At 43.2% G+C, this 12,801-nt stretch overlaps 1 protein-coding gene across 1 annotated transcript in view; it reads left to right on the forward strand.

Moving 5' to 3' along the window:
* LOC144499679 (mitogen-activated protein kinase kinase kinase kinase 4-like) overlaps positions 1-12,801 on the forward strand; it is a 308,944-nt gene that overhangs the window by 270,749 nt on the left and 25,394 nt on the right. Inside the window, 2 exon segments of the mRNA XM_078221948.1 lie at positions 8,694-8,864; positions 9,252-9,395. Of these exon segments, the coding sequence (XP_078078074.1) occupies positions 8,694-8,864; positions 9,252-9,395 (315 nt within the window).

Genomic DNA, 12,801 nt, shown 5'->3' on the forward strand with positions numbered 1-12,801 from the left:
CTTAGATACGCAGTACAGTGACAGGGCATCTAATTGAAACATACCAAATTCTGAAGGGGCTATTTTTTTCATTCTTTCATGGTATGCGGGCTTCACTGGCAAGGCCAGCATTTATTGCCCATCCCTAATCGTCCTTGAAAAGGTGGTTGTAAGCAGCTTCTTGAATCACTGCAATCCATGTGGTTTAGGTACACCAACAGTGCTGTTAGGGAAGGAGTTCTAGGATTTGGACCTAGTGACAGTGAAGGAATGACGATATATTTCCAAATCATGATGGAGAATGGTTTGGAGGGGAGCTTCCAGGTGGTGTGTTCCCATGTATTTGCTGCCCTTGACCTTCTAGATGGTAATGGTTGTGATTTGGAAGGTGCTGTGAAAAGCACCTTGCTGATTTCCTGCAGTGCATCTTGTAAATGGTACACACTGTTTCCACTGTGCATTGGTGGTGGAGGGAGTGAATGTTTGTGGATGGGATGTCAGTAAAGCAGGCTGCTTTGTCCTGGATGCTATCAAACTTTATGTATTGTTGGAGCTGCACTCATCCCAGTAAGTGGAGAGCATTCCATCACATTCCTTCCTCACTTGCGCCTTGTAGACAGTGGACAGGCTTTAGGGAGTCAGGAGGTGAGCTACTTGCCACAGGATTCCTAGCCTTCGATCTGCTCTTGTAGCCACAGCATTTATATGGCTAGTCCAGTTCAGTTTTTGGTCAATTGCAAGCCCCAGGATGTTATTTGAGTAGATGCTGAGCAATTGTTCCCACTGGATGGGGAGTGTAAAACTAACAGGCACAGCCTGAGGATTAGGGGCCAATCATTTAGGATTGAGGTTAGGAAAAATGATTATGCTCAAACGGTTGTGAATCTTTAGAATTCTCAGCCCCAGAGGATTATTAAAGCTCCATTGTTGAATGTTGGGATAGACAGATTTTTGGTCCCTCAGAGAATGAAGGAATATGGGAAACGGGCAGGAAAGTGCAGTTGAAACCCAAAATCAACCCTGATCTTAATGAATGGCAGAGCAGGCTCGATGGGCAGTATGGTGTACTCCTCCCCCTATTTCTTGTGTTCTTTGATTATGATATCTTACAGCACAGAAGGGGGGCACCCAGCCTATTGTACCTGTGCCAACTCTTTGAAATAATTATCCATTTTAGTTCCACATCCCAGCTTTCCATCGACCTTATAAATGTGTACTGTTCAATTGCCTTTGGCAAGTTCCTAAGGAATCTGCTTCCATAGCCCTAACATTTCAGATTTTAACTGTCTGGGGGGTGGGGGAGAGAGGGGGAGAATCTTCTTATGTTCTCTATTCCTTTTGCTATGATTGGATCTTTTATTTTTTGTTCCCCACCCACTTGACAGAAGTAGCAGTTTCTAATTTCTCTTAAAATCTTCTGCCTTTGCGAACAATCCCAGCCACTCCAAACTCTCCTCATAACTAAAATCTGTAACTCCTGGTATCTTCTTGGTATGTCTCCTCTGTTCATTTCCAAGCCTTGCCATTCTTCCTACAGTGTTGTATCTAGAATTGTACACATTACCCTAGCTGAGGGTAAAGGTTTAGCAACTAATTGCTTTAGCATTCAATGCCCTAGCCTACAAAGCCAAGTCTTCTCTCCATTTTTTAAAAACGCCTTATCAGCATATCCTACAACCTCAACGATTTGTGAACATATTCTATCTTTGACCTAACACAGAAAACTTTGGAACACTACTCGCAACACATTTTCACTCCAAGAAACTTTATTTTGGTTGTTTTCCAATCTTCAACTATCTTTAGCCACATGGCCACGTTCTCCTTGATTACATTGCCATTATCAACTGCGTTATGAAAATGCATATAGTTGCAGTCCCTGTTATTAATTCAATTAGATATGCAAGGCAGATCAATTGTGACTTGCCTGTTAGAAATTAAGTCTGAATTGATGAACTCACCTATCTCTCAAGTGCTGAATAATTTTGTACTGTATGATAAATTCTAGTATTTTATCAACTTAACTATGCCTGTTCAGTCTTTCCTTGTTTTTCTGTCTTTGATTAGCAGAGTGATACTTGCCACTCCCAAAATTCACAGAATTTTGGAAAATCATAGTCTAAACCTCTCATTTCTTTGCTAGTTTCACTCCGGATACCCATATGTAAGCCACAAGCCTCCTTCCTTCACCTATCTGATACGAATGCTATTGTTAGGATGTTAAAGGAGCTAACTAATGTAGAGCACAAAAGGTCATATCACCTTCACTACGGTAAAATCAGACAACATGCGTGGCTTGCACTTAAAGGAAGGTAAATTCAAAAGTAATTTGAAATGTCAGTAAAGGACTGAATAATCTCAGGAACCAGCTCCCTCAACAGCTTTATTACCTATTCCAGTTTCATTTTGAGCAATTAAAATTTCCCTATCAAAATATTACTCACAAAAGTACCTATTAAATTTATATTGGCTCAGATCTTTCGGTCTCTGGATTATCAGAAACCGGATGTGCCCCTCAAGATATATTGCAAACCTTTTGGAAGTGCCAGGGCAGTGACTCTGTGGGAATTGTGTGGGAAATTTAAACTTCTAATGGGCAATTCCCTTACACTTCGGCACCCCCCAACTCTAACTCAGAGTTGGAGACTTCAGACAGTTCTGAAATACATACCTGGACAGTTATTCAGGAAGTAAGTAGGGGGAGGCGATGGCCAAGGAGGTATTATTGCTAAACTATTAATCCAGAAACTCAGCTAATGTTCCAGGGACCCAGGTTCGAATCCCACCATGGCAGATGGTGGAATTTGAATTCAATAAAAAATAAATATCTGGAATTAAGAATCTACAGATGACCATGAAACTATTGTCGATTGTCGGGAAAAACCCATCTGGTTCACTAATGTCCTTCAGGGAAGGAAATCTGCTGTCCTTACCTGGTCTGGCCTAATGTGATTCCCGAGCCATATTAATGTGGTTGATTCTCAACTGCCATCAGGCAAGCAGGGATGGGCAATAAATGTTGCCCAGCCAGCGACACCCATGTCCCAAAAATGAATAAAGCGGTAAATCTCACCTTGCACCTGGGTAGCTACAGAGCAGACCACCCAGTCACACTCAGAAACCCTCTTTTTCTTCACTTAACCCTCTAACTCTTTTCCCTCACTTCCCCTTGCAACTCTGATTCAACACCACCACCACCACCACCACCCGATCGATTCTCGGGCTCCCTTTGTCCCCTCCCGATCCTCGGGCTCCCTTTGTCCCCTCCTGATCCTCGGACTCCTTTTGTACCCCCACTCCGGTCCTCGGGCTCCCTTTGTACCCCCACTCCGGTCCTCGGGCTCCCTTTGTACCCCCACTCCGGTCCTCGGGCTCCCTTTGTACCCCCACTCCGGTCCTCGGGCTCCCTTTGTACCCCCCACTCCGGTCCTCGGGCTCCCTTTGTACCCCCCACTCCGGTCCTCGGGCTCCCTTTGTACCCCCACTCCGGTCCTCGGGCTCCCTTTGTACCCCCACTCCGGTCCTCGGGCTCCCTTTGTACCCCCCACTCCGGTCCTCGGGCTCCCTTTGTCCCCCCACTCCGGTCCTCGGGCTCCCTTTGTCCCCCCACTCCGGTCCTCGGGCTCCCTTTGTCCCCCCACTCCGGACCTCGGGCTCCCTTTGTCCCCCCACTCCGGTCCTCGGGCTCCCTTTGTCCCCCCACTCCGGTCCTCGGGCTCCCTTTGTCCCCCCACTCCGGTCCTCGGGCTCCCTTTGTCCCCCCACTCCGGTCCTCGGGCTCCCTTTGTCCCCCGACTCCGGTCCTCGGGCTCCCTTTGTCCCCCGACTCCGGTCCTCGGGCTCCCTTTGTCCCCCGACTCCGACCCTCGGGCTCCCTTTGTACCCCCACTCCGGGGTTGGGCAAAACATATGACATCTAGCCATCAAAATCCATATTGCAGGAATAGACGGATCTTGTAATGGATATGTAATCAAGACTGCAGAACTGAGAGCATTTATTGTGGATTATTCCTTCATTAAAAAGTTTACCAGATTCAAAACTTCCCCCTCTTGAAAACACTATAAAAAGCTTGTCCATGTATGAAACCAGGCCGAGGGATATAAATATTGTCAAAGAATCTGGCTAGTTTATAGTCCTAGAACAAGGAAGTCTAATTGAGAACTCATTTCTCGTGAGTGGAAAATGCAGGCTTACATCCGATGGGTTCAATATTATTCAACGGTTAAACACACTACGTCCTTGAAATTTTCTTGTTACAATTTCAGCCTTTATCATCATAGAAAAAATCTTCCTCAATACCAATCTTGATCCATGATAGAGTCCTTATTTCAGATTTAAGTTCCATGGTGACATTTTAAAAATTCACTTACAAGATGTGAGCGTCACTGCTAGGCCAGCATTTATTTCCCATTCCTAATTGCCCTTGAGAAGGTGGTGCCCGTTGCCTTCATGAACCACTGCAGTCCCTAAAGCAGAGGAGCACCCACAATGCTGTTAGGGAGTGAGTTTCAGGATTTTGATTCAGTGCCAGTGGAGGAACTGCGATATATTTCCAAGTTATGATGGAGAGTGGCTTGGAGGGGAACTTCCAGGTAATGGTGTTCCCATGTACCTGCTGCCCTTGTCCTTCTAGATGGTAGTGGTCCTGGGCCAAAGGAGCTTTGGTGAGTTCCTGTGTGTAGATCATACACACAGCTGCCATTGTTTGTCGGTGATGGAGGGATTGAATGTTTGTGGGAGGGATGCCAATTTTGTCCTGGATGATGTCGAGCTTCTTCACTGTTGTTGAAGCAGCATTTATCCAGGCAAGTGGAGAATACTCCATTAGACTCTTGACTTGTGCATTGTAGATGGTGGACAGGCTCTGGGGTGTCAGGTGGTAAGTTACTCACCACAGGATTCCTTGCCTTCCTAGCCTGCAATTGCTGCTTTCTTGAGTCTATATTTGCGCTTTGTCATGTGTATTGGAGTTAGACTGTATAGAAACTCTGGAGGACATAGACTATTTATCATCATCTTTGTCCGTAGAATAGGATCATTCATTGGAGCAGGATTGATCAATCGGCCTATCACTGAGCCTGCCCTGCCATTCGATAAGATCATGGCTGATTTGATTTTCCTGATTTATAACTGTTTCCCTTGTGAATCAAAAATCTGTCTAATTCAGCTTTGAATATATTCACAGCCTCCAGTATTCTCTGTGGCAGACAATTCCAAAAACTAACAACTCTCAGAGAAGAATTCCTGCATGAAGTGAGACCCCTTATTTTTAAACTGTGCCCCCAAGTTCTAGATTCCATCACTAAAGGGGAAAAGTTCTCTCAGCATCTTTGCTGTCAAGCCCCCTCAGAATCTTTTATGTTTTAATAAGGTCACCTCTCATTCATCTAAACTCCAGTAGGTGTTGACCCATCCTGCTGAACCTTTCCTCAGAAGACAACATTTTCATCCAGGAATAATCTTAGTGAACTTTTCCTGAACTGCTTCCAATGAAATAAGGAGTTCAAAAGTGTACAGGATACTCTAGGTGCAGACGTCAATGCCCTGTAAAGTTCTATAAAGTTGCATACTTTTATACTTCTTCATTCTTGCAATAAAAGCCAAAATTCCATTTAATCTCCTAATTACTTGCTGACTGTGCATGCTCGCTTTTTGTGATTCATGTGCCAGGGCTCCCTTTCGATCGCATCATTCTGTTGTCTTTCTCAATTAAATAATATTCTGCTCTTCTATTTTTCCAGCCAGAGTGGACAACTTCACAGTTTCCCGCGTTATGCTCCATTTTCCAAATTTTTGTGCATTCCCTTAACCTATTGTATCCCTTTGCAGACTGTTTGTATTGTCACATCTTGCTTTCCTGTCTTTCTGTGTATCTTCAGAAAATTTGGTTGTAATATACTTATTAATGAAGGTAATGAATGTAGATTGTAAATCGTTGAGGCCCCAGCATTGATCCCTGTGGCACTCCACTCGTTGCAGTTCATCAAACTGAAAATGATCCATTTATCTCTACTCTGTTTCCTGTTAGCCAATCCTCTATCCATGCTAATATATCAACCATACCACCCTTGTGCAGAAATCATTAATTTCACGCTTTATTTAATGTCTATTGGAAACCCAACTGCACTTCATCTACTGGTACCCTGTTAACTCTTTCTTCTTCTTTTGCAATCCCTCAGGGACGAGAATGACTTGACCCCTTTAACTACCCTACTTGTTACATCCTCAGATAACTAATGAATTTGTCAAACACCATTTCCCTTTCACCAAACCATTTTGACTCTGCTTGATTGTATTATGGCCTGCTACCTCTTTGATTATGGATTCTCAATTTTCCCAGTTAGGCTAACTGGCCTACATGTTCCTGCTTTCTGTCTCCCTCCTTCCTTGAATGGAGGGGGTTATATTTACAGTTTTCCAATCTACTGGGACTTTTGCAGAATCCAGGAAATTTCAGAATATTAAAACCAATCCATCCACTATCTCATTTATTAAAACCAATCCAGCCACTTACTGTAAGGCCTGAGGTTGCATGTTGCAGGCCCAGGGACTGGTCAGTCTTTAGTCCCATTTGTTTTTCGGTATTTTCTTTTGAGTGATCATGATTGTCTGAACATATTCCGCTTTTCCTCTTAATCAATGCTGGTTTATATTTTTCACCTGACAGCATTTCTAAACCATTTTTATCCAAATCTAATTCATCTGAATTTTTAGCACAGAGAATAGCTTTTGAATAATAACCTGCCTCAAATAATTGTCATTTTGCCACATTTAACCAATTTCTTCATCTCAATTATCCCCCTATGCCATCTCCTCTGTCACATGCCACCTGTCTAATGCCACTCCAGGTTCCCATGCCACTCCCTCATGCCATCCCCATCCCATTACTTCTATTCCCCCATGCTTTCCCCATCATAGTCTTGCCATCGCACTCATCCTCAACCTCAGGAAAAACAATCTCTTCATCCAGGGTGGCATTGCTGTTGGGTTCCTCTTGCCATATGCTGCTTTTGTTCTCCACCACCGTCCCCGCATCCAGCCGCCACCATAACCAACTATTGGCAGCCGAATATGGTTCACATGTTCTAAACCTTTGCATGTCCCTCATGTCTCTGCATATATTAGGTACTGTTCATCAACAGATCTGTCTCCCAAAGCAACTAATCAGACCAGTCTGGACAGATAAATACTGAGTATTATTATAGATGATTTCTGTACTTAAAAATTGCATCATGGTTTGTGCAATCCCATTGGCAGTAACATGGAGTTGTGGCATTGTCAGTAATAGCTATTGTCCACCTGAGTAGATTTGAGATATCACTATGTTTTGGTTTCCATTCTTTAGTACTGGTGACATAGGGTCAGAATCTAGAATATGCCAGCTCAAAGCTGGTCAACTTACAATCAGTGTCAGAATCAATTAGAAGCTCATCTTACTGTCACCTCAAAGATTTGAAATCCGACCACAGCGATGGCCTGCATCTCTGGTGGTGATCTGGTGATCTGCTCCAGTCCTGCACGTTTCAGTTGCTCATAATTTCAATGAATAACATGACTAGGGAAAAGAGTACATGAGGTGATTTCTCTTGTCTTCCTTGTGCATTTAAAGGAAATACAAGTCCTCCTACTGAAGGATCCACCTGTAAGCTTTTGCTCTTCCACCATCACCATCATCATAAATTTGCTGGTTCCACTGTTGGCCCTGGTTTGTAACAGAGCGTGGAACCCTTGCCTGGGTCTGGTGCAACTTGCAAAAGGTCAGGGACAATCAGCCCCTAAGGTCTCAAATGACCTACATCTGCTACCTATCCTACCCTACAAAAGGGTTTTCAAACAGCCAGGTTACCTCTGGCTGCAGTTGATCACAATGTTCACAGAGATGTTTTTTTATTCATTCGTGGGACATGGGCATCGCTGGTTGGCCAGCATTTGTTGCCCATCCCTAGTTGCTCTTAGAGGGCAGTTGGGATTCAACCACATTGCTGTTGCGCTGTAGTCACATGTAGGCCAGACCAGGTAAGGATTGCAGATTTGCTTCCCAAAAGGACAATGTAGGGAGCATTACGTTAGTGGCAGTTAATTTCTTTATTGTTATTATAATGGTGAACTGGCAACTCGAGTGCAAATTTTTATGTCAATTGATGTCCAGCCCATTGTATGATATATTTTTTAAATTATTTTAAATATCAAGCTAATTCAAAGACCAAGCATGCAGTAACCAAATTATTTGCCTGCAGAAGTGGTGTTTCATCCTCTCCATGGAACTGGCCAAGGAAGTGAAAACTTACTCGATGACTTTTCAACTTTTATCCTAGAAAATAAAGGTGATTTAACATTTTCCACGAATGCACCAATAGATGTTGCACAAATCATTGATAGATTATGTGATTTTTGGGGGAGTTGTAGCCACTATCATAGAAACTGAAATTCTTCACTTTGCAACACGCTGTAACGCAACTCAGCTGAAAACTTTTGCAACAAATCAGTGCAAGAGAATTTGTGTCAGTTCTGTGACAGATACTTCTGGTTGTGATTTGCACACTCAGCTGCTCAAGCTAGTGGCCTGGCAGTATTAAAAACATGAGAGAATTATTAACACAGCAAAAAATAGTGTTATGTTGACTTGGATTTGTCAGCATTGTTAATGACGATTGGGGGAGGTATGAATGGGTATCACATTGTACTGATTTGGAACTTTGATGTTTGTCTTTTGCAGTTGTTTTTTCTAGTGATCAGATTAGACCAGAGTCGGCAAAGCAAGATCCAAGTAGAAAAGGATCTGTTGTCAATGTAAATCCAACTAATATAAGGCCACAGAGTGACACACCAGAAATCCGCAAGTACAAGAAGAGATTCAACTCTGAGATTCTTTGTGCTGCTTTATGGGGCAAGTTCTTTTCATTCATCTGTCCAATAGTTCTTCTGTGTGAATATAAATTAATGTAAGATTGTGTGTGAATAATGAAATTTACATTGCCCATCTGCCTAGCCTTTTTATCTGAATTGAGTATGTACAACTACAAATGCAGTGTTACTGTAGAGCAGTTTACTTTTGGACCAACTTAGAGGCTGTGGAACAAATAGAGACTTGGAGCTTGACCTTACTCTGAAATAGGATAGAAAGACTTGATTCAGCTCAGTGCTCACTTGGGGCTTATAACGTTAGCTGTCATCACAAAACAACACTGCTCTACACTAATGCTACAATAGTAGTGTAAATGTTCAGTATTGTTAAATGAACAAGGTGTTTACTTTTTGCTGTTACTTTCTTCAGGTGTGAATTTATTAGTGGGTACAGAAAGTGGGCTGATGCTGCTGGACAGGAGCGGTCAAGGGAAGGTGTATCCTCTGATCAATCGTAGGCGCTTTCAGCAGATGGATGTGCTTGAGGGTTTGAATGTTTTGGTAACAATATCAGGTAAGTGTTTGTTGGCACCTAGAAATATCAAACACTTGTGGTAAATTCTGTTTTGCGGCAGCCTTTACTAACCGTATATTGAGGTAATACCATCAGGCCTTTGTCAAGTGATTTGCATACAACTAAGATGGGAAGCTGTCCATTTGAAATCAGGTTGCACATTTCAATTCAAGTTCAGTGTTAAGGCAAATTGGCACACATTACCCATGCCAAGAGCTTTCAACATAAGAAATAGGAACAGGAGTAGGCCGTGCAGCCCTTATAGCCTACTACACTGTTCAGTAAGATGACAGCTGATATGATCGTGGCCTCAACTCCACTTCCCTCCTTGTTTGCCATAACCCTTGACTTGCCTATAGTTCAAAAATCTGTACATCTCAGCCTTATGACTGAACTTCCTCTGCTCTCTAGGGCTGGGAATTCAAAAGATTCACGGCACCCAGGAAAGGAATTCCTCCTCGACTTTCATCTTAAATGGGAGACTCCATATTCTGAAAATATTCCTATGCCCCTGGACCATACCCCCAGGTTTTTGGCAAGATACAGTTAGGGACCAACAATGTTCTGTCTAAATTAGACAAAGTTTGAGATTCAACTTGCTGAGTGGTGGGATGGCACGGTGGCACAGTGGTTAGCATTGCTGCCTTACAACTTCGGGGTCTCGGGTTCGATTCCTAGCTTGGGTCACTGTCTGTTTGGAGTTTGCACGTTCTCTCCATATCTGTGTGGGTTTCCTCCGGGTGCTCCGGTTTTCCTCCCACGGTCTGAAAGACGTGCTGGCTGGGTGCCTTGGCCATGCTGAATTCTCCCTCGGTGTACCCGAACAGGCGCCATAGTGTGGTGACTAGGGAATTTTCACAGTAACTTTATTGCAGTAAATGTAAACCTATTTGTGACTAATAAACTTTTAAGAAAATAAAGCCACAAGATTCCAGATTTTGGACAAACAAAAATAAGCTTTACGAGGTGAGAAATATGGAACAATTTGTAACATCTGTCTTCTCCGCTAAGATTCAGGGTTAATAAGAGGTACATGTGGATTAACAGTTGAACACACCACACGCACAATAAATGGCAGGTGCACCTGGATGTCGGTAAACACTGAGGGCAGAGTTTTCCAGCCCTGACCACAAGCGGGATCTTCCGTGCCTTACCTAATGGCCAAGGTTCCTCTTGCATCCTCTCTGATGGCCAGGGTTTCTCTCGCACCCTCTCTGAATTAATGCAAATCATAATGAGGGACAATTAATGTCTCAAATTTAAAGAAAAGGCCTGCAAACTGAATTAAATGATTGTAAATTAATTGACATCTCAGTATTACAGTCTGTTGGAAATAAAGACTGGTAGAGTTCGCATTGCAGGTAAAAAGTGCAGTTAAGAATCTGCAAATAACTGTAATATCAGAATTCAGTCGTTGTATCCTGCAAAATAATAAATGCAGGAGAAAGGTGGTACAGAGGTGGAGGTGCCAATATATCACCTCAGAATATGAAGTCTGTAAGGAAACGTAGACAATATATGCTACATCAAAAATGTTACAAATGATGTGCGAAACTGGTGGTAGTTTAAAAAATGCATATCCCTGAGATTGCCAAGATCGGCTTAACGTGAAAAGTACTTACCTTTTAGATATTTAGCTTCAGGCTCACCTGTTGAACACATTGAAGTCACTTCAAAAAAAAAAGTATGATTGAGGGGAAGTGGGGTGGTGGGGGAAGGAGCACACAAACAAGAGAAGCACCATCGCCCATGATTTTACTCTTGGAACCCTGATTCCAGTGGGGCACTTGGACATGCCCTTGGTTTTGTCTGCATGCACCCAAACGCTCTCTGATCAGATCAATTTTGTCAGGGATAGTGTTTGGAACCAATGTCTATCCCCTGTCCTTATTTCTTAATTCTGATTTACTGGAACCATTGAACACTCAGTTGTTCCTCCCCCCATGTCCGACTGTAAATGAGTCCGATGGTATGTTTACTGTCTTAGTACATTAAAGGATTTGAGGAGCTTGAATTCTGGTTTTACTCCCCCTCATTTCCCTTCTTTGTATGGAGCCGTCCTTAGTATCACATTGCGTTTAAGATTGATTTCAAGGAGCCATTGGAGTTGAATGACCTTGTTCTGCTTTTCTTTCTCTTTGGAAGGTTGAGCAGTGTGAAAGAGACTTTCACAGCCTATTGCTGTCAATCTGTATGTCCTGTTGCAGACATTCTGCACTTGAAGGAGAAAGTATCAGGTGTGACATCAAGCAACTCAATATAAATGCATGAACTTGAGTGACATTCACTGAACTGATAATCCAGAAGCTCAGGCTAGTGCTCCACCATGGCAGCTGGGGGAATTTGAAATCAAATTAATCATTCTGGAATGTAAAGCTAGTTTCAGTAACGGTGATCATTACAGCTATTGTTGTTTGTTGTAAAACCCCATTTGGTTCCTGGAATTTGCCATCCTTGCCTAGATCGGCCTGTGTGTGACTCCAGACCCATAGAAATGTGATTGACTTTTAACTACCTTCTAAAATGGCTTAGCAAGCCACTCAGTTCAAGAACAATTGAGAACGAGTAACAAATGCTGGACTTGGCGGCACTCCCCAGACCCAAACAAAGCTGGACACTTATGCTCAGTTCCTGAGGGAGCCACTGGGTGGCAGCACCATTCTGCATTTGTTGAATGGTATTAAGCACCAGCTTCATTGATGTAAGCCTTTTTGAATCATAGCATTATAAAATCCTACAGTGCAGAAGGAGGCCATTCGACCCATCAAGTCTGCACTGACCACAATCCCATCCAGGTCCTATCCCCATAACCCCGTGCATTTACCCTAGCTAGTCCTCCTGACACTAAGGGGCAATTTAGCATGGCCAATCCACCTAACCTGCACATCTTTGGACTTTGGAAGGAAATTGGAGCACCCGGAGGAAACCCACGCAGACACAGAGAATGTGCAAACTCCACACAGACAGGGAATCGAACCCAGGCACTTGGCGCTGTGAGGCAGCAGTGTTAACCACTGTGCCACTATTTGGAAGATCTTGGTTGATATATACAACTCTGGTAGAATCAGGCTCAGACTGATAAGATGAAGGTCTCATCTTTTCTTGCAAGCATAAGGATCTTGCATAATTAAGATATAATGGTCTCAATCCAGTCTATATTCTGCTAGGAACTGCTAATAGCTTCCCACAAGTTGGCACCAAAGTGACTAATCTTGTTAGTTGGGAAAAAAGACTAAGATGTGTCCCAAGTTTGGGAATCAAGTCGTTGGGTTCAGATTAGAGTGAGTTTTGCTGTTTGATTGGCCTATGCTTAATCTAGTTACTAGGAGTCAAAAATAGCACAGTGGTTAGCACTGCTGCCTCACCACTCCAGGGACCTGGGTTCAATTTCGGCTTTGGGTGACGA

The sequence above is a fragment of the Mustelus asterias genome, chromosome 10 (genome assembly GCF_964213995.1).
Source record: "Mustelus asterias chromosome 10, sMusAst1.hap1.1, whole genome shotgun sequence".
NCBI lineage: Eukaryota > Metazoa > Chordata > Chondrichthyes > Carcharhiniformes > Triakidae > Mustelus > Mustelus asterias.